The sequence below is a fragment of the Aythya marila genome, assembly GCF_965140915.1.
Source record: "Aythya marila genome assembly, chromosome: 1".
Taxonomy (NCBI): domain Eukaryota; kingdom Metazoa; phylum Chordata; class Aves; order Anseriformes; family Anatidae; genus Aythya; species Aythya marila.
The window spans coordinates 153,359,372-153,386,602 of NC_139042.1; the positions used below are offsets into that span (position 1 = coordinate 153,359,372).

The window sequence follows — 27,231 nt, forward strand, 5'->3', positions numbered from 1 at the left end:
TCTATTCAAAGTACTTGGGGGGAGGTAAAGGCTTCGCTTCCAAGGTGTTCTCCCCAGTACACAGCCTCCTCACACAAACTTAATGCATCTGTCCTGGGCTGTGTTTTGGCCTGATGCTTTACCAGTCCTGGAGCAAGCAGATGGGAAGCAGAGGAGAAAGCTGACCTTTTTTTTTTTTTTTTTTTTTTTTTAACTCCTTTTTCACCCCTGCCCACTCAGCGCTGCACTGGCTTGGCCCACAGGAGCTGAAGCATCTTCCCTGCTGTGTGTGCTTCTTTCAGGGTGGGGATAAGCTGCAGGGGGATTAAATCAGATGGTGGGAGTGTATGTTTACAAGTGCATGGTTTCCTATGTGCATGAGTGCTAACATGCATGGTTTTGGTATGCACGTGGGTGTTTGTTACCAGTATTGGGAGGGAAGGGGGCATAGGCTGGGCTTGGGTGTGTATGTTTTCAGGAAACGGTGAGATCCATAAGCTGTGATCTGTCTTGGCATGGATGACGTTTTGGGGAATGCATAGGAGAGGTTCAGGGAAAGCATCGTCTCCGCATAGCAGAGAGCGACACGCAGACCTGTGTGCCTCTTCAGCTGCCTCCGTAGCCTGTTGCAGGGCTGCTGTTTACACGTGCTGGCCATCCCTTCTTGCCATGGGGGAACGGAGAGGGGAAGGGCAAAGCTGAGTCTGCGATGGGTGTCGTGGGGAAGCACAAAGCATGGGACCCACCTGCCTGCTCTTAAGGTGTGAGGGAACTCACAGAGAAAGGGGCCATGGGAAAACTCCCCTTGGGGCCAAAAACCTCTTCTGGGATGATCACGTAATCCAGAGAGCATGTGCAGCCCACGCTTGCAGGCTGGGGATGTAGGATGATGTTACTTGCAGCTGGTGGGCCGCTGTCCACACGGAGCTTGCCACCGAGGGCTCTGGCCTGTCGCTGTGTTGGATTTATTCAGCCCGTTGAGCAGGCAGGCTGGCGTTTCCACCCTTACCACCCTTCCTTAGCAGATGGCTTGACGTGGTGCCCAGAGCCTGCTCTGTGGTACGAAGAGGGTGAAAAACACGAACGTGCTCTGTTAGCCGTACAGTGGAAATATTGGCTCATCTTCCAAGCAAAGAAGTGAGGATGGTGTGGAGGAGGAGAATGTTGTCATAAGGACGAGTGACCCTGACATCAGGACAGCTGTGCAGAAGCAGGAGGGTTTCCATTGCCATTAATTCACTCCATCAGGGCTCTGTTTTCTTGTTGGCCAGCCTGTTCCATCCCTTGTGCTTAAATCCTGTCGTTGCATCTCTATCTTCCCTCCTATTCCCTTCTCTAGAGAGGGGAAAAGCATGTACAGAAATATCTTGATTCCCTAAGAAGACTGAGGTTGGAACAGCGAGATGATGAGCATCTTTTCCTGATCAAACTGAGTTCATCTTAGTTCCTTCCCCATCTCACGTGCCACGATGCCTCTTTAGAAGAGCCGAGGGCCCCTCTTTCCCTTTGCTTGGCGTTTAATGTCACTGCTCTCACTTCTGGCGAGTGTCTAATCTTCTGCACCTCCCAATCTTCTGCAGCAGGAGCAGCCTCTCCCTCGGGACCAGCCCTTCCTTTGTATATGGACTTCCCTGGGGACTTTTTAGTGCATCGCAAGGCTCGTTTCCATCGCTGGGGTAAGGCCCTTGTCTCTTAGCAGCATCAGATGAGGCCACAGCTGCGATATCTGGATCTTCTATTCCCAAAGTACTGCCTGTTCCCCTCCTTCCCCTCTCCTCCACTATTTGTTCCATCGTTCCCCTTCTGGGGGAGGAGAAGGTCCTGCTGGAGCGGGGTGAGAGCGGCGCTGAGGCTCCTCTGTGTGACTCTGGCCCTGTCCACCCCCTGGTCTTTCTTCACTTCCTTATTCTTAGGAAATTAAATTTAAAACAGGCTTCTGTTGTGGAGGGAGGAAGGGACTTTACAGCTGAGATGCATTCTTTTTTTTTTTTTTTTTTTTTTCCTCTTTCTCAAGAATTGTTTAAACATTTCTTGATCGAAGGCCAGCCCAGTTACTGTTCCTGTTGTTCCTGCAAACTCCATGTTTATTCCCCGTGGGGAGTTAAAGTGCTTGGGATTAAAAGTCCTCTCCGTCGCTTCCCTTGAGGGATGGGGACTGGCGAGCTGACTTTTGCACAGCGATTTCCCGAGGTGGTGGCTTGCCCTCTGCACAGCTTCGCCTGACCCAGGCACTGAAGTTGGAGAAGGGAAGGACTAAAAAAATCCCTGCCTCGGAGCTGCTGCTTGTATCTAGTACCCAGCGAGGGACGGGCAGGAGAAACCAGGTGGTTTTGTGCCTGGAGGAAGGATAGACGTGCTCAAGTCCAGTCTCGCTGTTGCTTTCTCTGCTCCCTGTGTCCTGCTGAGGTGTTTGCTGTTCTGTGGCCTGTTCTTTTGCGCCTCTGTGGCGGATAAACGAAGGGGACCTCGTGGCCTCCAGGTAATGCACGAGTCAGGCTGGGGGCAGTGTCGGTGCAGAACGGGTATCGGTTCCCCCAGCGCCTCTTTTTGGTGTCCCCAGGGCTCTGTCCCTGTCCCCCTGCTCCTGCCAGCAACCTCCGTGGCTGCTGCGCCTCTGCACTGTGAAGCCCCGTGTCTGGAGTCACTCCTGCTCCTGGTAGCGGTCACTGGAGGTGAAGAGGAGAGAAAAAGCTCGTCCTGGCTGACCTCAAGCCTTGGTGGAAAAAAAAAGAGGGAAGTGAGGGGTAGAATGGATCCCGAATCCCTCCGTTGTTGTGTTTACCCCACCTACCAAAAAAACCACCACATTTATATCCCTTCTGATTTCTGAGGCATGGGACAAACTCGCTCTTTTTACAGAAAGAGAGGGGGAGCTGGAGGTAAGGGGGATTCAGGAGGGGCTCAAATCCAGCACCAAGGAAGGAGAGCTGTTTCTGATGCAATACACTGACATTGAAGGCTTCGGGGACTACGGATAATAGTTTAAAAAGGGAACTGAAATACTCTGAAACCGAGAATTCAAACCACTGTTGCTTTTTTTTTTCCTTCCTGTGAGGAGGATGATGCCGTGTCATCCCGGAGGTGGCCCAGCAGCACCCCCGAGGCTGGGGTCCACCTGGACCTACTGGTGGTGTTGCCACTGGGGTGGTGGCCCCAGAACACCCTGTTTTGGCAAAAGGACGCATGGACTTGCCAAAAAAAAAAAAAAAGATAAAAATAAAATTAAAAAAGAAAGAGCATCTGCAAAGCTCCTTTCCACTCTGTAATTTATAAACAGCAAGTAATAATGAACTTTTTTGTAAGGATAAATCAAATGTACATTCTGAAATCATTTTCTCTGTAAATGGTTGGATTTCATTTCACCCTTAAAGGGATGCTTAAAAGGAGGACAAAATAAAAATTAAAAAAAAAAAAAAAAAAAAAGGGCAAAGTATGAAAGGAAACCAAGGCGTGTGCGTGTGGCAGCTTTTATTTCTGATTGCCTGGCAGAGGAGGGGGGGGCGGATGCTGGAAAATGGAGCGAGAGAGTTTGCTCCTCAACTTGTGTGCCCAAATCAGACCTATTCTTCTGCAGGCTGGGTGAGTATGAGCACACACAGGGATGCGAGGGGGGGGAGCAGCGTCTGCCCGGTGCTTTTTGGGAGAGCTGGTGGCTGTGGGAGCCAGCATCGCTCACAAATGGTCCCTCACCACCGTCTGTTGCATCCTCTCTTCCAAATCCAGCTGTGGAAATCCTGGCGCCCCAACCAAACCTTCCCCACTGCAGAGATGTTTCTCTGGCAGCTGGCTTTCTGCACGGTGTGTGAAAGAACATGACCTCCTTGTTTTAGCTTATTTTTAAACCCACCTAATGTAATTTTGGCTGTTCCCATTACTCCCTATCAAAGCCCGGTCCTGCCCTGAATCCTCCTGAGCACCTGGTCTCAGCGGTATCTCTGGTGAGGGCCATTCACCAGCTCACGTGCAGCCTACAGTATATCATTTTTGTGTGTTTTTAAATGCCTTGTGCTTCGGGTTCATTCCTGGTCCCATTCAAAAATAGCACCAATAAACATTACAGGTTATAGGCATTATAGGTTAGTTTCCTTACAATCCTTAGACTGAGCCCATTCCCTCATCTTTTTCTCTTCCACGGCAGTGTGATGCTTTCAATTTCTCCCTTTTCTGGGAGGCTTTCCATCAAAGTAGAGTTTTGTTGTCCACAGGCACTGCCTTTCTGCTGCTTCTGCCCCCCTCCCTGTGGCAAAGAGCCTGAAACGAGCGTGGCACTCAAAATTGACAATTAAAATTTCCTATGAAGAATTTATAGCGTTCTTACTGATTGCCTTATTTGTGCACTCGAATAGGGCACAATCTAAAAATAGACGATCCCTGAAATGTCGGTGAACTTGCAGTTTTTCAAAAGATAAGTCTGCAAGCCTGGGCCAGCGGCTGTGTAGCGAGACAGTTTAAGAAATGAGGGCTGACTTGGTCAAAGGTTCGCGCTTGTCCTCTTCTTGCCTCCAGTACCAAATCTCCTACTGACATTTATATTATTTTAAGAAGCGATGTAAATGACATTCCTCCGGTTTCCTACAAGGTTTTAAAGGAAGGCATTGACAGAAATCAAGACCTTTCTCCCCAGAAAGCACCGGTTTCTGCCGCGTGAGCTGGAAGAGCCTCCGTGAGCGAGGCATTAACTCTTCCATGAACAACCCTCATTTTGCAGGAGCAGTGCTGACAATCGGCTGGGCACGGGGGCACGTGGCTCCCCCGCAAGCCTTGTACACCCTCCTACAGAATCATCCCCCTGCATCGCTCAGGACACGTGGAAACGGGGTCAGGTTATGGACACGCAGCCTGAAGTGCCGTATCGAACCAGGAACGTGCAGCGCACGTGACGCCGAGCAAGCCCTGTGTGTCCTGCAGGATTTCAGTGCCCTGACAGATGTTATACGGGGAGAAAGACGCACCGTGGAGGGGCTCTGGTGTACCCTGCCTGGAAATGAGCTGCTCCCCAAATTCTCAGGGATGCCCAGCGCCTACGGCGGGCGCCGTGCAGAGCTGCTCGGCGGGGAGGCGTGCTGCGGCAGCCCCTCCGTCTGGCTGGCTCCCGATCGATGCCTGCAGCAGAGGTTTGCTGATCGGGGGGACACACAAGCTGTTTCTAAACACCAGGGTGCTTGGAAACAAAATGACTTCAATATAAACTTACAGCATCATTGAAAGAGCTGGAAAGGGGATACCAATGCCTGGCTCGCTGGCTGTTTGTTTTTGTTGCTTGGATACATTTGTTCCCTGTTTAAGGGCAAAGCTTAATATGCTGTTTAACAGGGACAGTTAATTTTTAATTATTGGTCTGCCCTTTTTTTTTTTTTTTTCTCTAAGCCACGCTGCTTTAGCAGCTGAGCTGGGGCCACAGCCGGGTCTCATCAGCCAGCCCTCAGCCGGGAGCAAGCTTTGCAGGGCTTTGCTCTCTCCCTGCAAAACAGCCTCCAAGGAGCTGAGCAAAACTGTCCCGTCCAGGGAAAGGGCTCCGGGTCCCTGAAGCAAGAGGCTGACATGAAGGCTGTAAGGCGCTGGTGCTGGGGAGAGGAGAGGAGAAGAGAAGAGCTGGGCTGCAGGCCAGGCTGCCACGGGCTTCGCCTTTGAGGCATCTGCAGGGAGAAGCACAGCAGTGAAAGGGGAAAAGGATCAGCCCCTTCCAGCAAATGTTTGGGCCATTACTGTAAGCATCTCTGAGAAGTCCAAACACAGCCGTTTACTTGGAATTGAGGAAAATTGGGTATCTTGACATTTTTAACATTTTTTTTTTTTAAGCAAAGTGAAGAGAGAGAAATTTGTCCTTAGTGTTGTTTGAAACGCATCGTAGTTACGTAAAAAAAAAAACGCAAATTTTTCAAGGCCATATCACTCCTCGCCCTGCCAAATGAAATAAAAAATAAAAACCCATTGTTTTACTTCTGCTTATGTTTCCTGTGCCTTATGGCTTGAACCATGAATCCCTTGGCTGAAATCCATTCCAGTTACAATTTAATTTGGGAGCCACGCTTCACCTTTCTAAAAATAAGGAAAACTGAGAAGAGCAACTAAGCTGTGACGAATAAAGAGATAAAATAATATTCTCCAGGATCTCAATTTAAAGAAACTACGTTGCTCGGAGAATGCATAAAATCAAACATTATGAGCCTGCCTCGATGCAGCAAGCTCTTTCCTGGCACTTTAGCCCTCTTCTACAGTCTGGACCTTTTCCAAAGAGAGAGCAACAAATCATCAGTCATATCTTTTTTTCCCCAGACACTTACTAAGAACCAGGCACACATGCAAAAATAAAGGAATGTAGAAAACATCCACCCACTTCTGTTTGATTGTCAGTGTTTTTAAAGCATTTGGCTCAAACCCTTGCCCAGAACTGGACGTCAAACTACTGCAAAACCCAAACCAGATAAATGTCCCTAAAAGGGACAGAAGTAAATCTAAGAACCTGGGAGTTAATGGGAAAAAATATATGGTAGGTGCCTGAAATGAAAGGAAGGAGAGAAGCAGCGTGGAACAGCAGCATTGCCCTTCTCAGGCTGTGCTCGCATGTGGCAGTCCAGGGCAGCCCAGGCTCCCCTTGGACGAGCCCAAACCCCAGAATTGTGCTGGGAGGACCTCACCACAGCATGCATCGGGTCGAAGGGTGCAGAAAGGCTGGGGTCAGTGTGTGCAACCCCACTTAGGGGCCAATGCCAGTGGCTGCAAGATCGCCACGGACGCTGCTGGTGCAGAAAGCCCACAAGGCCATCAGATTAATGCAAAATTGTACAGCTTACAGCGCTCACAAAAGCAGGATCTCCGAACAGCTCCGGAAACCTGCTGCGGCACACAGCTGGTGCATGGCAAAATAATTGGGAGAAAAATCCTACTAGCCAGGGAATTAATAATAATAAAAAAAAAGGCCCCAGCAAAGCCAGCTGCGGGGAAACGCGGCTGAAGGAACACAAGTCGTGCTGAGCTTAGAACAAAGGTATGCACGGACCAATTGTAAAAATACTCCAGCAGCATTTTTAAGTTGTTAAAAATGGGGGTTAAAGCCGAGCCATTGGCACAGACCTCGGAGCAGTGGCAGCTCGGTGGCTGCTTGCGTGTCCCCTCCCCAGGCTCTGGGGCTGGAGGTTGAGAACCTGAAAAGCTCCACTTCGGAAGCAGCTGGGCTGTGAACTTTTCCTGCCATCCTCCTGGCAAAAACATACCCCGGGGTTCCTCCCCGGAGCAGCCGGTTGCCCTGCCAAGCTGTGGCTAAAGCCTGGGTCTGGGCTGCGCATCAGGAACGTCCCTCGGGAAGTGACTGCGGCGTCCTGGCCGCCTCTCCTCCCTCAGCACCTGGTTCCTTCTTGGTGTGTTTGTTCAACATCAAAGCTGCTGGGTTCAGAGGAAAGAAGCTATCAGCGACAGCCCCAGCCATCCTCCGCTCCTGGCATACCACAGGAGCGGGAGTGAGATATTATTTCTGCTCTCTTATCAACAGGTTCCCATTTTTCTGCCTTTTTTTTTTAGGGCCTGATCTGGCACAAATGCTGTTATTGCGTGCAATTGCTCAAGTAACGAACTAGGGGTACAATAAAAGAGAGAACCGTTGAACTGTTCCAAGGCCTCTTTACGAGCCGATATGAAGGATATTACGCCCAAGCTCAGATGGCCTTGGCAAGTTGCTACCCATCTTCCTGCTTGTATTTAGGGATTGCTTTCTGGCTCGTGCAAGAGGCCAGCCTTCTGTTGCCACGTGCAGTCTTTCTGGGGAGAAAAACCCACGCTGCAGCCCCGCTCCAGGACATTATTTGCCGCTCCACGGGTGCCACTGTCATGGCATGAGCAGCAGGACCTGTTGCAAGCATGAGAAGAGGCTCCCGGGGGAGGCTCGGGGGCGATATCTGTGTTTTACTCCTAGGTAACAACACGGGTTATTGTGCCCCATAGCCCATGCTGCCTTTGATATATCACAAGCTCACTTAGTCATCTGGGAAAACAAAGGTCATTATTGTTCTCCGGGCGTACGGCGAAGGTGTGCTCCCTGCTCTCCGCCCGCAGCACAGGGAGTAAATCCTCATTGCAGGGATGCAGACTCAGAGGTGAAGGGGCCCCCAGCCCGCTGTGGGGCACCCCACATTCCCCGCAGCTCCGTGAGGGGAGAAGAAGGGCAGAAAGGGCACATTGGGCAGTCCCTGTGTGGGTTTGCAGGCAGAGGGAGGATTCAGGGGCCTGCACGTCCCGTCAGGGCAGCACAAATCCACCCACATCATGGGGCCAAGGGGGGAGTGAGCGGTGGGGTCAGTGGAGGAGCCGGCCGGGTTGGGAAGCACCGCGGGGGATGTTGCTTCACCGTCTGCAGGCAGAGTTCAAGTTCACAACCCCGGCACCTCGCCAGCGGGCAGGCGCTCGCGTGGGTGAAGGGAAAGTGATGGCCGGGGGTCGCTCTGCCTCTCCCCTTCGCCAGGCCGGAGGGGCACGGTGAATGCAATGGGGTTACGGGGAGCATTCAGTGGGATGTGGGTGCTGCTTGCAGTGAGGTGCCGGAGGGCACGGCGAGCCCCGGGGTGCTGGGGAGGCCGGAGGCAGGCTGAGCAGCGCGGCCGGAGGAGTCCGCAATGCACGCACGCAGCTGTTGGCGAGGAGCCCGGGAGCTGGCGAGCAGCCTGGGGGGAAAAAAAATGAACAAAACACTAAAACAGGCGCAACCGAAGGGGGCCAGGATGGGGAGGGGCGCTTATGGAGGCCCCAAGTCCTCAGCTCCTGTGTCGGGAAGGCACGGGGAGCCCCCAAAATCGGCCTTACCCAGAGCGTTTTGTACACCCCAAGCAACTCAAAGCAAGGAGCTGGCACCTTGGGGGGAGGAGGTCTTACTCCCGTGTGCCACGGTCACCCTTTTGCTTTCACATTTATCCTTCACGGCAGATGCAGGTGGCTCTCAGAGGAAGCACAGCTTGAAATCTTCCCTGGGGAATCCTCCCCGTGTGCTGGCACAAGGCCTGAGCACAGCCAGTCCCACGCACAGCCCCGGCATGGGTCAGGATGCCCTGGGGGAGCGTGAGGTGCATGGGGCCCAGGGGGGTGAAGGATCGGGGAGCAGGGCTCGGATCGGCCGTGTGGTGACACTCAGAGCATCAGGAGCACCAAAGCTCACCCCTCTGCTCACCCTCACACAGCCCAATCCCATCTGTAACCTATCCGGGGGCTGCTGCACGCAGCTGTGGATGTTTCCATCCAGACTTTGGAGTTTCAAGGACCGGGCTTATCAGCACACCTGTGCAGGGGCTACCGAGCCCTGCTGCGAGAAGCAGAGCTTTTCTGTGGATCAACAACCCAAGGAGGAGACGGGAAGGGTTCAAAGATTGGTTTTCATTCTGGCAAAAGGTTAAGGGTAGGGAATATGGACGCTGCCTCCGAGGTCCCGGATAGCTCGGCGTAGGAACGGCTAATCTGGAAAGAAAGATGAGCAATATGCTAAAAATTTTTAAGAGATGACTCCAAGCTATAGACTCTTGAGGAGATCAGAAAGGACTGTAAATAAAATGCAAATGTGGTAAACGGGCAACAACATGCATTTGCCAAGGTTTGCCTTGGTGCATGCCAAGGAAGAAAAGACCGAAAAGGCTGCAACACAAAATTTATAAAGCTCCAGCTTGTCTCTAGCAACTGGGGAGAGGGTCTGAATATCCTACAAACCCTGGCTCTGTGAGTGCATGCAGATTAAAAAAAATGATAATAATAAAATAAAAACGTGAAAAAAAAATAAAAATCAAATATTAGCAGGCAGAGAAAGAAGAAGGGAGAATAGCATTCAAAATATGATAATGCTGTTATGTAAATCAGCAGTGTGGCCTCTCTGGGAATACTGTCTGCAGTTCAAGCAAGCCTTTCTCGGAAAGGGCTGATCAGGGGCATGGCAAACTCGCTCTCAAAGAGAGCTCGAATGCGATTTGGGGCTGTTTATCTCGGGAAGGAAATGAACAAGGGGAGATTGGCACGGAGCGAGGCGGTCTGGGGCTTCTGCTTTTCTTCCTGTCGAATTCGATCACTGTCATATCTGGTGTCACCGGGATGGTGCGGGGTGATGCGGCTCTCCTCTGTCACACGCAGCTTGATCTTTCTCTCCCCCTCTGCCCGAGGGGAGGCAAGGCGTTATGGAGCTACATCTCGTGTTCCTGTTTCACTAGGCTGCGGGGAGAAGGTGGCCGAGTAGGCAGAATTAATCCCCAGAGTAGGTTTGGAGTGGAGAAAGGAAGGATGGGAAAGGGGGATTAGCACCCAGAACAGGGGGATTTGTGTCTGGAACAGAGGGATTTGCACCCAGAAAAGGGGGATTAGCACCCAGGAAAGGGGGATTTGCCCCTGGAAAAGGGGGATTTGCACTCAGAAAAGGGGGATTTGCGCCTGGAAAATGGGGGTTAGCACCCAGAAGAGGGGGGTTGTGCCCCTGGAAAGTGGGATTTGTGCCTTAAAAAGAGGGAATAGTCCTGCAAAATGGGGATTGACCCCTGGAAAAGGGGGATTTGCAAATGGAAAAGGGGGACTTGCACCCAGAAAAAATGGGTTTGCACCCCTAAAAGAGGGATTTGCCCTAGAAAAGGGGAGATTGCACACGGAAAAGGTGGGATTAGCACCCGGGAAAGGGGGATTTGCACCCAAAAAAGGGGGATTTGTCTCTGGAAAAGGGGGATTTGCACCCAGACAGGGGTCCTGCTCTGGGGACTCTCCCTCCAGCTCCCCAGGAGCCTGGCAGGTGCTGCCGCCCTGCGTAATTAAAACACCCAGAGCGCTCCGCGGCGTTTAATAACAACAAAACCACAGAGCCTGAATTTGATGATTTATTCTATAAATCTTCTGTCAGATGGATTCCCAGCCCAAACTGAGCCCCGGCGGGTGGCGGTGCGTGCGCTTCCTCCTCCCGGCCAGCAGGCGGCGCTGTGGGGGCGCCTCCGCTCCCTTCCCTCTCACCACCCCCTCCCGCCTCCGGGCCGCCAGGGGGCGCCATCTCCGGGGGGGGGCCGCTCCCTCCCCTCTCTATGGTACCGGAAGCGGCGCCGCCGCCATGTTGCCGGCGCCCCCCCGGTGCTGAGGCAGGAGGGAGGCGGCGCGGCCGCGCTGAGGCCCCCGCCGGGAGGAGCCGGCCCCGAGCCCCCCGCCCCGGCCCCGCGGCTCCCCTCAGGCCCTCCCCATGGCCGCGTGGTCGCGGGAGGCCGTCCTCAGCCTCTACCGGGCCCTGCTGCGGCGGGGCCGGGCGCTGCGCTACACCGACCGCGATCTGTACCGGGCCGCCGTCCGCGCCGAGTTCCGCCGCCACCGCGGGCTGCAGCGGCCGGAGGACAGGGAGCGGCAGCTGGAGAAGGGGCAGGCTTTCCTGCGGAGCGGGCTGGGGGGGCTGCGCTAGGCCTCCTGGGCCCTCCCGAGGCTCCTCCTGCTCCCCCCCTCACGGCCTTTAATTGCCAAATTGGGCCCCGCTGGTTAATGCGTCCTGCCCGCCGCCGCCCTCACGGAGCCCCGAAGGTCCCGCCAGGACTCCTGTGCCCTGTGCAAATGCTGTAGGTCACAGGTAGGCCGCTCCAGCCCTAGGTTTTGTATTAATAATACACCTAGCTTTGTGCCAGCCTCTGGTTTTGTCCCCTGGGATGAAGACCGACCGTATTCCTCGCCCGTTGAGGCAGGAACAGCCTCTCTCCCACTGTAACTTGCTCCTAGACTAACACAAAGGTGGCTTTAAACCACCCAGGCTCTGAAGCGTTGGCTTAGAAACCCACCTTGAGTCAACACTGGAAGAGTTTTCTGTCATCTTCCTTCAATTTCAGCGAATATCCGCCTAGCATAGCGTGTTTTACACGTGTAGACAGCCGCGGAAACTCCGGATTTAAAAATCAAGGTCAGAGGTTAAATAGGAACCGAAGGAAACCAACGTTTCCTTTGGGAGGCGTTAATGTTCGTGCTATGCATAGCTTGCATGGAAATCAACCCCGCCAGGCTTGAGGGCAGGAATAAACGTCAGGGAAGTGAGGAAGTTGTTCCCGTCTCAGTGCGCTGTGGTTTGTGATGCTGATTCTTGGTCGGCTTTGGAGTATCTGGGAGCAGCCTTTGTCCAAAAACGATCTCTTGGGAAGATCCTGGTCCCAACGTCACCACGTTTGAGTGCAAAGTTAAAGCGTTGGGTAGAGAATGAGAAAATAAACAGGTGTGAAAAGGCCGTGGTTTGGCTGGGATGCACCAATTGAAAGGAAAATACGTAAGTGGTCGTAGAGCTCGACAAAATATACAGGATTTCGTTGCAAAGCTGAAGTAAATGTTGCTTTCTTAAAAAAGCATTAGGTGATGGCATAATTAAATCTGCTGAAAGGATGAGAGGCCACATCAAATTTGGGTTGTTTCTCTTGGGGTCGTAAGCAGCGCTGAAAGCCATGAAACGCTGCTGTTGTGGTGTGTCTGGGGGGAAGATAAGGGCTGGAGGGGCTGCAGGGTTAGGGGATCGCATCCTCTGGCTCCCTACAAAGACCCTAAGACCAACAGATGTGGGTGTTTTTTTGGGTTTTCCTGTTCTGACCCGTTTTTTTGACGTCTTCCAGGTGAGATGGCAGGCGCTGGGCAGCGCAAAGGCAAGAAGGACGACAATGGCATCGGCACGGCCATCGACTTCGTGCTGTCCAACGCCCGCCTCGTGCTGGGCGTGGGGGGAGCGGCCATGCTGGGCATCGCCACGCTGGCCGTCAAACGGGTGAGTGTGCTGGAAAGGAGGAGCGGGAAACCAAAACGCGCAGGGTGTTGGCACTAGGAGGGGGTGAAACTCAGACCTTAGCGGCTGAAATTGTGCCCGGTGGTGGTGTTTCAGATGTACGACCGGGCAATCAGCGCTCCCAGCAGCCCCACGCGCTTGAGCCAGTCGGGGAAGAGGAGCTGGGAAGAGCCCAACTGGCTGGGGTCCTCCTCGCGCCTGCTGACCCAGGACATGAAGACCAACCTCAGCCGCTCCCTGCAGACCCTTCCCACCGACCATTCGGCCGCGGACACAGGTACGGAGCAGTGCGGCACTCCCGCCTTGCAGAGTCATCCCTAAATCCCCATTATTCATTCAAAACAGCACAGGAGAAGAGAATTTAATGTCTAGCTCAGTATTTTGATGTTTTAAGACAGTCTATCGGTAGCTTCAACTATTAGAGTCAGTCTGGGAACTGGGGAACCACAGCCATCTGTTGGCACTCCTCGTTTCTCTCATGATTTCATGGATTTAAGTTTTACCGTCCCTCAGATCTTCTCTTTCAAGCTGAATACTTACCTGTGCCATCTTTCCTCACAAAAACCCATTCCTTGAAGCTCTTTGTTGCTTTTCTTTGGACCATTCCAGTGTGTTTGCTTCTTTTTAAAGAGGGGAGTATTCAGATGGTGAATAACTAGCAATTTATAACCGTATTCCCTATGTTATTTCTATCATTTTCCTAATAATTCTTGTAACACTTTGCCTTTTTAGGACTGCTTACGAAGCAGTACTGCTCACCAAGCATTCCTCTGGCTAAAGAGAGGGACTTGCAGTTGTCTTTCAGAGTGTGATAATAAGTAATTTAGAGTCAATCAGCATTTTTTATATAAGTTTGTGGTGTTTGTTTTTTGCTTGATGGTTTCATTTTCCAACCCCTGGTCATTTGGGGAGATTTACACTTGGAGAATTCAAGGATTGAGGTATAAAACGTTTGATAATACTGTTTTGTGTTCTTGGCTTGAAAATAAACTAAAATTCAAGACAGAAAAATACGTTGTTTCGTGAACAGCCAATAAAATCTGGTTCCTTGTAGTTTGTTGGCTGTTTGCTTTTCACACAAACCCTGAAACCTGACCAAAAGACCCCAGTGGGACGAGAAGCAGCAGCTGCGGAGCCTGGGTGAGACGGATCCGTGCGCTGCTCGCTCAGGCATCCTGCACGTGCTGCGTGGTGGCCGCGTGCCTGTTGCTGAACAAATGCACGGCAGCTGCCTCAACACCACTGGTCCGGGGGTGTCTCCCACAGCCGCCAAGTTCCACAGGCCTTCCGAGGACTTAGGGTCTTGTAGATCTGTAATTCTTCCTTAATTCTTGTTAATAACTTCTGAATTTCTAGGTCCATGTTAAGAGAAGCTTGATAGGAAGCCCTGGCTCATTTCTGTAGGAAACCAGCCTGGAAAAGAGGGCGTTGGAGATGCTGCAGGTTAGCTTGATAATGCACACAGCAGCATAAAGCACTGTGTTGCTGTTCTACGCATAAATATGCTCTCTGCTGTTTGCTCAATTAAAGTTTGAGGCAGGTTTTCATTAGGGCTATGATTGCCGGAGCTCTGCTGGCTCCAAGATCCATCATCCTGCCATCCTGACACGTGCTGATTGAGGTCCTGACAACTATTTTATTTCCAGATGGCGTGATTGTCTCAGATCTCTTACCCTGCTTAGAACTGTGTTCCGTTGATAATTTGTACAAATCCATCATAATGTGCAGAACTTAATGAGGTAGGGATGGCTGTCCAAGGGTGTTTTACTGGTCTGCTGGTCTGGCATCATGTTAAAAGCAGCTGAATTTTTGATGAAATGGAGCTGAGGAACTGCCCACGTAGCCATTAACGTTACTTCGTTGTACACGATGCGAGCGTTAGTCTCATTCTGGCTAAATTTCAAACCTAATAACTTGTTTTCATCCCACTTGATTCTCCTGGTAGCTTTTTTCAATGGTTTTCAACGTCCCCCTTTTGACTGATAACCGCGTAAAGCTTGCAAAATGCCTGCTGGAAGCTTTTTGAGACCTCAGAGGCCGCGCTTCTGCATTGTAAGACTTTTTTTTTTTTGCGTGTCACGCTGAAACACCGCGGCGAAACAATCCACGTTTCCCTTCTGCCTTGCAGACTTTTTCCGACCCGCCAAGCCCAAGCCATCTGCCAAGAGGAGCCAAGCGGAGCTGAAAAAATCCCGCCTTCGCCTGTCTCTGCAAGAAAAACTCTTCGCCTATTACCGGAGGAAGGTGGCGATCCCGGCAGAGGAGCAGGCCCGGGCCAAGCAAGCAGCCGTGGACATCTGCGCCGAGCTGCGCAGCTTCCTCCGCGCCAAGCTGCCGGACATGCCCCTGCGTGACATGTACCTCAGCGGCAGCCTGTATGACGACCTGCAGGTAATTCCTGGGGCCTCGTGACGGGGCGTTATTCAGCCGGCTGGCGAGGCGGGGGCATTTTGGGCGTCCCTGCTGGCGGTGCTGCCTCAGCACGGCATTCCTCTGGAATGAGGCTCTCGGTGGTGCAGAACCGGGCGTTGATTTCTGCAGTGCTGTTCGAGCAGACCTGACCAGGATGTCTGGATTTGTCTGCCAAGCATTTGCTTTTTGCTGGCTTGTTTCTCCGAGTTATCTTCCTCCTTTCCTTCCCCATCTTCTCTTCCTTTACCTGTGTTTCTCGTAGCTCTTTTCCACCTGTTTTCTCTCTGTCCCTTCTGTCTCCTTCCAAAGACGTGCTGCTCCCTTAGAACTCCTGCCTATTCACGTAGGTCTTCCCCTACTCTTTTTTTAACACATGACAGACCAGATTGGGCAGCAGTGCCTGCTGCATATCTCCCTGAGGGAAAGATGCCGGTGGCTGCAGGGAGTGATTCAGAGGCACGCTTTTTTGCTTTGAGTCACAGCTCTGGAATGGAGCGTGGAGCGCCGAGTGAAACTGAGATCTGGGGTCTTAATCACCTTAGTGAAAAGGGATCTTTAACGACCTTTTTCTGAGCAGCGTGGCAGACCAGGTGAGGGCAGTACCTGGTTGTAGAATGGGATAATTAAACCGTGGCAATTTAAGCTTGTCTGGAAACCTCGTGCTCTGCCTCCAGTTTTAAACTATCACACGGTGTTGCTGTGTCCTGGGCCAGCTCCATCTCACACCTTTGAGTGATAAGAGGCAAAGTGATTCTGTATGCAGTCCGTGGCAGGTCCTGAAGTGTTCAAAGATCTCAAAATAGCAATGTAAGCGTTAGCTTGTGTTGTGCCGTGGCCTTATCCCACTGCTGATGGGAAGCAGTCCTTCAGAAATGCTTTTTGGCAACGGGAGGCTGTGAATCCCGTGCGGGGAGGAGAGAGAGGCAGCTGAATCCCTATTCCAAGTTCCTTTGAGCAGAAGGCTGTCTAAAAGGTGGTGAGTGGAGCTGAGTGCGGCGAGGGCAGGCTTGTTCTTACCGACTTTTCTCTTTTGTGAAAGGTAGTGACAGCTGACCACATCCAGCTCATCGTCCCTCTCATGCTGGAGCAGAACCTGTGGTCGTGCATCCCCGGGGAGGACACGATCATGAACATTCCTGGCTTCTACCTGGTGCGTCGGGAAAACCCGGAGTACTTTCCCCGTGGGAGCAGCTACTGGGACCGCTGCGTGGTGGGAGGTTACCTCTCCCCAAAAGCTGTGGCGGAGACTTTTGAGAAAGTCGTAGCCGGCTCCATCAACTGGCCGGCCATCGGCACGCTCTTGGACTACGTCATCCGTCCGGCGGCTCCCCCGGCGGATTTGACGCTGGAAGTGCAGTACGACCCCGAGCGGCACCTTTTTATCGACTTCCTTCCCTCCCTGATGCTGGGGGACATCACCCTGGTGGCCAAACCCCATCGGCTGGCCCGCAACGACAACCTGTGGCGACTGAGCCTGCGGCCGGCCGAAACGGCTCGCCTGCGGGCCTTGGACCAGCGCGATTCCGGCTGCCGCTGCTTGTGCCTGAAGATCTTCAAAGCGGTCTGCAAGTCGAACCCGGCCCTGGCTCACCTCACCGCCAGCCAGCTCACCAACGTCATCCTGCACCTGGCCCAGGAGGAGCCCGACTGGTCGCAGGACGTGCTGGCCGACCGCTTCCTGCAGGCGCTGAAGGGGCTGATCCGCTACCTGGAGGCGGGCGTCCTCCCCAGCGCCCTGAACCCCAAGGTGAACTTGTTTTCCGAGCTCACCCCAGAAGAAGTGGATGAATTGGGCTACACCCTCTACAGCTCGCTCTCCGAGCCGGAGGTCTTGCTGCAGACGTAACGGGGGGCCTCACCCGGGGAAACGCTGCTAGGGGTTTAGCCGAGGTGGACTTGGATGACTGCGAAATGTGTCTCCTCCACTTCTCTCTCTCTCTCTTTCTCTCTCTCTGTCTCCTTTTGGTTCATTATGATTTCCTGCTGTGGAGTTGGTGCTCCCGCTGGATTTCTTGGTGCTACCGGTCTATTTCCACCGTCTCTGCCCCGACAGGTACCCATTGGCTAGGGAAAAGAGGCTGAAACTGCAGCCCTAAGATCTCTGCATAAATTCTGATGCTCAAGTATCTACAAAAACAAAAAAACCCAAACACATTAACTATGCACCTCTTTCTCCTGTAGTGTTCTTACTGCAGCGAGTCCTTTCTGGTCTGAAGAAGGTGGAAGTGGGCTGGTGAATCCAGTGACAACTTCAGCAGACTTGCACTGAGGTCCTTTCCTTCCCTCCAGCCTGATTTTTGTCCTCACGTTTCTTTCTCTCTGCTGTACCACGCTGTCTCACTTTCCTCCTCTTTTTTTTCTTTTCTTTTGTTTTTTGGTCACTTTGACCCAGTCACGCAGGGCAGACTGAATGCGATGTTCCGGATAGGGCTGCGTGTTGTGTTTCTGACTGAAATAACGATTAACACTGACAGGATTTAGTGCTGGAGCCCTTGGAAGAGGGCAATGCCCGTGGCTCCTGCCCTACAAAACCTCATCCCTTGTGATCTGAGTGCAGGAGTAAGGCCCGGGGCTTGTCCAATCTGCTGCAACAACCACCAGTGGGGGCACTTCTCACTGATGCTGTCGCAGGGGAGGGAGAAGCTTTCGTGGTCTGGCTGTGTGAGGAAGCTGAAGGAGCAGGGCTTGCTGTTCCTGCTCAGCCAGACCTGCTGGGCGCTGCTGCTGGGAAGGGAAAACTGCTCCTCAGGTGTCCTAGAGGAAGAGAGGCTGCTCAGGGGGAGGGCTGGGGGAGGCAGGTGGGAGCAGGGGCTTTCTTCTCCTCTTTTCCCCGAGGTTGTTCTGGTTTCTAGGAGGTGGAAGCAGCGTGCCTCACACGGTTTTGTAACGAGCACGCGTCAGCCAGGTTCCGTGGGTCAGTCAAGCTGACAGGACCGACCTGCTGTCACCAGGAAGGCTCTGCTCCGTGTGCTGGCATGAGGCCGCCTTCCTCATTCCCTGTGGGCATCCCAAATGGCGCTCTCAGCCTTGGGTACAGAAACACAGCTGCTTTTACCTGCTTTTCCCCTGCTTCAGCAGCTTTTTCCTCTCGCTGTCCAGCCTCCCTAGCCAAGAGAGGCCAAGTTTGGAGGGAGCAAGTACCCTTTCCTCTTCCATTCCTCTCAGGACTCACTCCCCTTTGCCAGGGAGGTTTCAAGGTGAGTTTCAGGAGTGGAAGCACGGAGGGGAATCTTCAGCCATCATTTTCTTTCCAGAGGCAGTGCTGGTGAGGTGAGGGGGGGAGCATCTTTCCCGGACAATCCGTCCATTTTAGCCGACGTGTCAGGTGGTTACGTTTTAAATTATTTAATCCTCAGCGTACCGGTACCTTCTGGACTGCCAGGTGCGTACTTCAAAGCGTGTGTGTGTGTGTATATACAGTCCGTAGTGTACAAAAGGTTAACAGGAATTCCGTTTGTATGATTTTGTGTTCTGTAAGTTTGGCAGCAGTCACTGTTGGTCAGTTGTTGATTGCTCTTCACTCTGGTTCCCCTATTTTTCCCCCCTCCTCCTTTCCCTGCCCTCCGCTGCCTTTCTGATGTCAGCCTTCCTACCCTAAAAGCAGACAGATGAGACTTGGGGCCCGCGGGCTACTTGGGGAAATTCCCCTTTCTCCTAATTACTTGAAGGTCAACGAAAATATTAAAATCTCGGGGTTGTCAGGAGTTCCCCTTAGGTTCACTTCCTCGGTGTGATCTCACCCCTCACTTGGTGCTGACTCCAGTGCTGTGGTCTTCATGCAGGGTTGAGTAGCAGCAAGGTTCGGAATGATCAAAACTGTAGATAAAAAAGAGAGAAATAAGCAGGAGGAAGCCACTGTCTTGAGCTGGCTTAAGCACAGTTGCCACAAACATATCTGTTGATCAATTTTTTTACACGAACGCTTTTACTTCTTCCTGGCAACCTAATGAATTAATATTTTATGGCCATTTCTTGCTGCTATCGAGCTCAATTTGTGTATCAAATGGAGACTGAAGCTGCCTTTTTGCCTTTTCTGTAGACTTTGCTCCATTTCACTTGAATCACTTCTTCCCTTTTGGGTTTTTCCCCCGCTCTGAGCTAGCCACAAGCCCGTTGTTCTGGGGAGGGGAACGCTCCCTTCCTGCAGGCAGCCGCCGCAGGGGGCAACAGCTGCTGTGACAGCCTCAGCAAAGGCCAAAGACGTCTGGGGTCACGGGGACACTGCAACCAGGAGCGTTGCCAGAGCAGGGGCAGGCACAAGGGGCAGCAGAGGCAGGGGGGAAGGAGCAGGGCAGCTATGCAAGAAATTCACACTCGTGCTGCACCCAGCTTGTGCAGGGACGTTGTGGAGTCCTTGGAACTGGCACCTTTCAGTATTAAATGCAGTACGGAGGTCGGCACGGAGCCACGAGGGCTGGCTTAGAGGTGGCTTCCTGCCTCGTCGCGGCTGCAGCACGGAGCAGGAGGACCTGAAGATGAATGTGAGAAGGGCAGCTCCCGGCCACCTTCCTGGCCGAGCAGCTCGGAGACAAATTGATTGTAAGAGGCCCAGGGCGCGCGTTGCCTGCTCGCTGCCCGGGCTCCGGGAATGCTGTGGTGTGTTCTGGTGTAACTTGACTCACACGAGCTTTCCACGAGACCATCCTCTTGTTCCCTGTAACTGCAGGGCGAGGACCAACTCGCTCGGCAGTGGGTTTTCGCCGCTGCCGAGCTCCACCACTAATCCTTTTGACTCGGGCTGATTTCTTTTCAAGTGTTCAAAAGCAATGATGGCACCAAGAGGCTGCTCTCTGCCTCCTGGCACGCCGCCCTCGCTCCGAGCGTGTGGGTACCCGCAGCGTGAAGTGAAGAGATGACGCCCCGTCTCTCCCAGGCCAGCAGGCTGTGGATCTGTCAAAGGGGAAAGTCTCAAGTGCATGGTCTGTGACACGAGTGCGTGAAATTCGGAAATAAAATGACTTTCCACGGTAACCCGCTTGTCCCTGGTGTTTATGAGCAGCGCGGTGCCTCTCTGCTTTGCTCTGGGCGCAGAGGAGGGGCAGCACCTTGCTGCTGACACAGTCCTGCACCACACAGGTGCTCGGGGGCCCCTCGCTGATTCACTGCTTCCCCTCTGCAGCTCGGGGCGCTCGGCAGCGTTCGCACCGGTCACAAGACGAGGCGTAATTACGGTGCTCTGCCTCCCCTCCTTTCCCTGACAGCTTTCCCTCACACGCCCGGGCAGGCACCCGCGCTTGGTGCGGCTCCCCAGACTTCACAGGCTTCCGCACCTCTTTTGATACCGACTTTCCTGCGCAGGCTGCCCCCGCCCTTGCTCCCTGGCACCTCTGTTCCTACATGCCAAATGAGTTCTTGTCTCATCCTGGCATCAGCCTCGGGGCGCTGAGGAAGCTGCTGTGCCGCGGTCTGGCGTGCACGCAGCAAAACCCAGTTGTGTGTGCCTGCTTCTGGGGAAGCGTTCGACAGGAAGAAAAGTGCCAAGCGGTGGATCCCAGCTCCTGAATTCTCAGAAGACTTGCTAAAGTCACGGCATCCCGTGAGACTCGTTTTAACGAGGACTCAGCAATTAACATTTAACTAGCTTGGAGGGTATATTATGTTAGAAAGGGAGTCTCTCCATCTCTAGCATTATTTTTCCTGATGCCTCCTCGTATTTTCTTTACCTTTAATCATTTCTGTGCTAGAAACACAGGTGAGGTGGAGCATATTTCACGTTGTAAGGACGCTTATGGGAACGGCTAAAACAAGCAGCCCTGTGGAAGCTGTGCCAGGCATGACACTGCTCGCACTAATGCCCCTGGAAAGCTTGGAGCTTGCAACACATGCTTAAGGGATGTAGCAGTTTGCACCTTTGCATAAAAGCTGTCCTGGCATGAAGAGCCAGAAAAGATCAAAAGGTAGGGGGTTGTTTCACGGAGAGAAGAAATAATTGAGAGGAGTCATGATCATTATTTCACGTATGCAAATGGCTGCTGCTGCGAGGAGCAGCAGAAATGGTTCTCCAGGCTGCAAAGACTCCACTTCCCTTTTGTTCTTAGCCTGAGGAACAAACAGTGCAGGAGAGGGAATTTCGGAAAAAGCACAATGTTTTGGGCGCTTCGTTATATAACCACAGTCCTGTCCTGGAAATGCATGTAGCCAAATTTACATTTCACCTTTTTTTTTAATATCTTCATTAAAAAAAAATAAATTCCAGCCTGCCTGTTCTGTAACAAATCTTAAGGTGGGGGTAGAAAGGGCGACTGTACCTCAAGTGTTGAACTGCGTGATGAATGCTGTCCTCCCCATAGCCCATCTCCCCCCCTAATCACTTCTGTGTTTTTTATTTTTAGGGTTTATTTTAATATTCCAAACTCCCAAAAAGTTTCAAACAGCTGCTGCTTTTTTGAATTAGCTTCATGGAAAAAAAAAAAGGGGGGGGGAGCCTCTTCCAAACGAGGAGTCTCTCTTCCAAGTCAGATGAGATCTCTTGGCCCACTACCCGCGCTAGGTATGACTGAATGGCTCCAGCATGGCTCGCTCCATCTGGGGCTGGATCTAGAGATGTGGGAGCTTTACGCACAGATGCAGAGCAAGCAAGAGAAGGGAGAGTCTCCCTCCCACCAGTGAAATCTGGCTTTGGCTTCCAGCCCTCACAGGACTGCTGCAGTCTAGACGCTTGGGGAACTGTTTGAGGTATCTGGATTTTTTCTTCTTCGCCCTTGTCAGGCAAGTTTTGTGATCCGAGGGATTCGAGAAATGTTCCCCCTCCCTTTTTCTTTTTTTGTTTTTCCTTTTATATTTTTATTTTTAAAGATTCAAAACCATCTTAAAATAGCTCTCACCTAACGAGTGTGCCCTCTACACCATCAGGGATTGCATGGTGTGGAGGTTTTATTAGCGTGCTCCGAGAAGGACAGCATTATTCACAAGTCACTGAGCCAGAAATGCGGCGGGGAGCAGGCTAATAATATCCTTACAGTATGTGATCCTGGGGAATAACCTTGCAAGTGGTAAGACTAAAGAGGGTAGTCGGACCAAAGGGTAGGGACGGGAAGATCTGAAATCATTCCGTCTGTAGAAAGCATTCTTGTTATGTTACAGAGAGCAGGAGACGGAGTTTGGCGTGTGGAGCTCAAACTTTTCATCATCTTAAGCTTTACAAAGTACTCACGCAGAAGTCAGTCCTGAACAAAATCACTTTGAGCACACTAAAAGCCACGATTGATTTTTAGTTTGCTGCCCTGGTTCAATTTCCCTGGCTCCAGTGGCTAAGTAGCTCTTTGATCTGTCTATTAACACTCAGTGCTAAGCTTCTCGGGGGAAGAATATATATATATATGTATGTATAAAATCTATCCATATTCTTCACGAAAAGCCTTCTCTCTACAAATAATGGGAAAAAGTCATTTGCTCGAGTTCTCTGGGGTTTGTTTTTGCTTTTCTTTTCTTTTTTTTTTAAGGCAATGGTTCCCTCAGCTTCAACATCCTTCATTGTAGAATCGCTGCTGTTGCACGGAAGCCAAGGCGGCGGTGATATACTGCCCCATTAAACGTCCCACTCTAATGATCCTGGTCCTATAAGACTTTCTTGTCTCATTCTGCTCGGCGTTGCAAAGGACAGAGGTGTAACAGGTGACAGACAGAAAGGCATAGATGGCAAATGATGGAGTGTGCTGGCTCTTTACCTGTCCCGCGACAGACATTGCTTCAAAACTCGTAGTGCTCTAGCAGGCTCCTTCCCCGCTTTGAACGGCAAGAAGCAATCATTCCTAGAAGGAGTATGGCAGAGAGACATTTCTGCCTTCAAATTCTTGAATTTATTTGGCACAGAGGGCAGTTAGGGCCTTGGATGTAATAACTACCTTCGCTTACCTAGATAACATCATCTGAGTTACGCTCAGGCTGCCGGTGGCTTATAGCAGGGGCGATGTGCTGTCAGAGGGCCTGAGATATGCCAAGGCAGGGACAGCAGAAGACGCAATGATCCCACAGAGCCACGGCTCCCACGTTGCTTGTGAGGGAGCGTGTTGGCAGGGGGCCCGGCCTCCTGGCGCTCCAGCAGAGGTCGGTTTTTGCTGAGGCAAGCGCGTGACCAAGGCACCAATCTCTCCATTTCCAAATTACTGCCTGTGGCCCTGAGAGACTGTAGCGAGCATCCGGTCCAGTGCCTTTTCTTTCGAACGATGGCCTGCTGATTTGGGTTATGAACTCCTCGTCCTCCCCCTTTATTTTTATTGTTTTACAAATTGTCATTGCTTTCTCACATCAGTCTCACTGACACTGCTATCCCAGCCACACTGACATCCACTAATATTTTCTCTCTCCTTCCCTATAAACAAATGTATATATTGAAACAGATTAAAGTTTGTTGCTTAATTCCAGCCACCAAGCAGCTGCTGCCTACAAGCAGTGGAAAAATATTACTAAATAATATCTGCAAGCGTTCCCTGTGGAGCTGGGGAGCTACAGCCTCAACACTGATTTATCCCCAGATGAGTTTCAGAGCTTCACCTGCTCTACCTGGTTTGTCGGTGCTCCTGCTCAAGCTACCTGAGAGCTTCAGAGACAAAGAGACCTCACACGCACACGAGGCATCCCCAGGATCCTGTTTTATCTCATTTATAAGGTACATCCACTTACAGCCTCTCTTCCTGGCCTTTCAAGACCCTCTGAAGTCACCCAAAGTTGAAAACAAATCCCCAGACCGAGCACACAGAACACGGTGTGGCATTACCAGCCTTTCATCATGCAGCCTCCCTGCTGAGCAGAGAGGCCGGTGTAACTCAAGCTCAGGGAACTTTTCCACATGCTTCAGGAAGCTGCTAGTTTAGGAGAGACAGGTAATTGCTGTTGGACTGATGGAGCCAGGAGTCCTCACTGTGACGAGTTTAAGGGACACTGAGACGGAGAAAGCCGAACCCACTGAAGTGGTGTTGGGCTGTGAGCTCACCCACAGGCGTCTGTGGCTGTCTGAGATGCTGCAGCCTCATCATCTCTACCGGATTTTCAGGCCTCAGCTCCTGCTAACTTTGCACTGCTAGGAAAAAAAATAAAATAATAATTTGCATTGCCACTCTTCTTTTCATCCTTTTGCACAGGACACCTGGCACACGTGTGGCTTCAGCAGATGCTACCGATGGACAGCAGGCACCTTCACTTTGAGGGGCACTGAGTGCATGCACATCTGCTCCAGGTCTGCAGGAACTACAGCCCTGTGAAGAATAAGGGTTGTCAGGAGATATGTTTCTGGTCTTTTATTGTTTGGACAACTGGAAGGCTTTTGTTTGTGTGCTAAACTGCTCCCATATGTGTTAATACACACGAGGGATTATTCTTCACCCCCGAATCCTTTCATCGTAATAAAACACGTCTGGAAGATGAGAAAACCAAAAAATCCCCCGATGGTCTGAACAAAAGGCAGCTCCCTCCCCCCACCACACATATTTTTCGCTAAACATCATTTTCAACCAGTTGTAGCTTCGCTCAGGAAATTCATGCTGGGGCAAGTTACAAGTTAAAACTTACCTCCCTCTTAGCAGGATTTGCACAATGTTTTTACTTGTGGCAGCTGGCCACAGCCTGGCTGATTCCGAGTAGCTCAGCCTCTGGAGAGCCATATTTTGCGAGCTATCAGCATGTGCTTGGCATGCCCACGTTTGCTCGGTAAGAAAAATGTAGGTGGACAACCAGGATTGTTTCCATATCCGTCTAAAATAATTGAACTGTAAGTTGCAAATGTAACTTGCAGATTTAATCTTTTTTTTTTTTTTTTTTTTTTATTAGTCTCATTTCAAATGTCAGTGATATTTACATAACAGGATGGAAACATACGGAAAGCGAGGAGGTGGCTGAGGAATGAATGATTTATTAGCGGTTCCATTTGGTGCTCTGGTCCAAAACAAACGAGGCACGGCATATGGCTAACTTATTTCTTGTTTGTATGTAATAAAAGATGGACACTAATACCTCCCAGCTTGATCTTTAATCACATATATTTGCTTCTCAATCTAGTTTTAAAGTGGAACATCTATAAAGTGATCCCTGAAGAGCTTACAATGGGAATCCAGCAGAAAAGATCCTTCGGTTATCTGTTTGTGCCGTGTGAGGAGGAAAGCAATGAAGCGCTGTGAATTAGCCCGAGCTGTAGAGATTGTAGGTAATTCTCCCTTGAAATCTCGCAGAATTTCTAGGCACTTTGCCTCATTCCTCCCTTGTGTTTCCCTCAGCACTTCTGTCTCCTGTAAAAATTCCTGCTGGCCTCTGGAAACTCTGCTTTTTGAAGTGCAGAGTAAGGTTGCAAGCCCCAGTTTTGCTTCCTGTTGTCCTGCCCATCTGATGGACGCTTCAAAGGCCAGAAATTATCACAAGAATCCCCTCCAGGACTTGCCCTCACACTCATCCTCCTGGGAAGCAGGCAACACCCCCTCCTCCCCAGACACCCCAGCAGGGCCCAGGGCCAGCCCAAAGCTCATCTGCCCATTCCCTGGGGTGTGAGACCCAAAGCCACCCGCCCAGTGCCCCCATGGGGTCATGCACCCTCCTGGTGCGGTGTCTGCAAGCCCTTCTGGCTGTCCCAGCGCTCCAGGAAGGAGCAAACGCCTCAATTTCCATTATTTTTGCCTCTGTGGCCTGGTAATTCATGTCCCCTGTGCCCCCCCGCCTTGCTTCCCTGCGATGCTGTGCCGGGAGTGCGTCCCTGAGCATCGTATACAGATGGGCGAGACTGTGCGAGGAGATGTCACTATGGAAACATTTACGTCTGCCCTGCCTTCTGCGTGCTTAACAGCTGAGCGTTCGGCATGTTTAGCTCCTGTATATTTGCTGATAGAAGAAAACCTCTTTTCCTTTGCAATGTTAGCTCAGAAAGAAAGAAACGAAAAGAAACGAAAGAGAGAAAGAGAGAAAGAGAGAAAGAAAGAGAGAGAGAGAGAAAGAAAGAAAGAGAAAGAAAGAGAGAGAGAGAGAGAAAAAGAGAGAAAGAAAGAGAGAAAGAGAGAAAGAAAGAGAAAGAGAAAGAGAGAAAGAGAGAAAGAGAAAGAAAGAAAGAAAGAAAGAAAGAAAGAAAGAAAGAAAGAAAGAAAGAAAGAAAGAAAGAAAGAAAGAAAGAAAGAAAGAAAGAAAGAAAGACCCCATATATTATCTTTACATCTCAAAGAAGGAGCAGCATGAGTGGAGGAGTATCAGTTTCCCACCTCCTGGTGCTTTCTGCAATGCTGCATTTATCTGGGCATTTCATCACTCCCCAGCAAGGTCACTTTGGCCTCTACCCTGCTGTGAGCTCTGCGTGAGCATCTCCTTTTGCCTGTGGCTGTCCCCTTGCTTCTGGATAAGGATGGTTCTGACTTATTGCAGGAGCTCTCTTTGCTGAGATATGGTACCCAGGGCAGGAAAATAACATCAATGGTGCTAAAGCTGTTAACATGTCATCAGGAGTTTATCGACCATACTCATAAATAAATCTTCATTCAGAAGCCCTGTTTTTGTGCTGTAAATTCAATTTTCTTCAGAGCTATCAGACTTCTCTCCACAATGTCTGAGCTATAAATCTACTCTGCTATACTGGAAAGGGACATTATGAGTTAGTGGGTAGCTAGTAGTTCTCTGCTTAGAAAATATTTTCTTTGTACAAAAATTCTTAAGGAATTGTTAAGTGGGCTTAAAGAATTATCTTCTTGCTCAGTCAAAAAACTCTAGCTATGAAGGAGAAACCTCTGATGTAATATCTGCAAACACAGAGACACGATTTATAAAGGAATTAGAGATGTATCTCATTAAATTATGTAAGAACAGTAATTCTGCAGTCCTTCAGAAAACAGGGAAAAGTACATTGTTCACTGAATGGATAGACTTTGGTTACTTGATATCACTTCTAGGATTAGGGATTGTAAAAAAAATAAATCTGTCTGGAGCTCAAAACGCAGACAAATTTCTGCATTTACACACAAAATGGAAACCAGGCAGCTAGGGAACAGGCAGATCTGGGTTAAGTTCCTCATTGCATATTTCATTTTTGCTTGCGTGATTCTTGCTCACACGTACCCAGAGTCCTTTCCACAGGAATCTGTAATTACCTTTTCAAGATGAAGGATAGGGTGTGTATGTGTATAGCGTTTCTGTTTATT

General features: G+C 51.0%; 2 protein-coding genes across 3 annotated transcripts; both read left to right on the plus strand.

The window, feature by feature from the left end:
* The first annotated feature begins 11,056 nt into the window (after positions 1-11,056).
* Positions 11,057-11,375, plus strand: MIURF (mitochondrial elongation factor 1 upstream open reading frame). Its single transcript, XM_082772625.1, has one exon. The coding sequence runs from the start codon at positions 11,156-11,158 to the stop codon at positions 11,366-11,368; it is 213 nt and encodes a 70-aa protein (XP_082628751.1). The 5' UTR covers positions 11,057-11,155; the 3' UTR covers positions 11,369-11,375.
* A 17-nt stretch (positions 11,376-11,392) lies between these two features.
* MIEF1 (mitochondrial elongation factor 1) lies at positions 11,393-20,098 on the plus strand. 2 transcript variants are annotated; one of them, XM_082772608.1, is made up of 5 exons: positions 11,393-11,530; positions 12,549-12,697; positions 12,812-12,992; positions 14,844-15,106; positions 16,167-20,098. In XM_082772608.1, exons 2-5 carry the CDS (start codon positions 12,554-12,556, stop codon positions 16,971-16,973), a joined length of 1,395 nt encoding a protein of 464 aa, XP_082628734.1. In that variant the 5' UTR covers positions 11,393-11,530; positions 12,549-12,553; the 3' UTR covers positions 16,974-20,098. The 2 variants fall into 2 exon arrangements, with proteins under 2 accessions (XP_082628734.1, XP_082628735.1); XM_082772609.1 differs by lacking the exon at positions 11,393-11,530 and adding an exon at positions 12,085-12,211.
* The last annotated feature ends 7,133 nt before the right edge of the window (positions 20,099-27,231 follow it).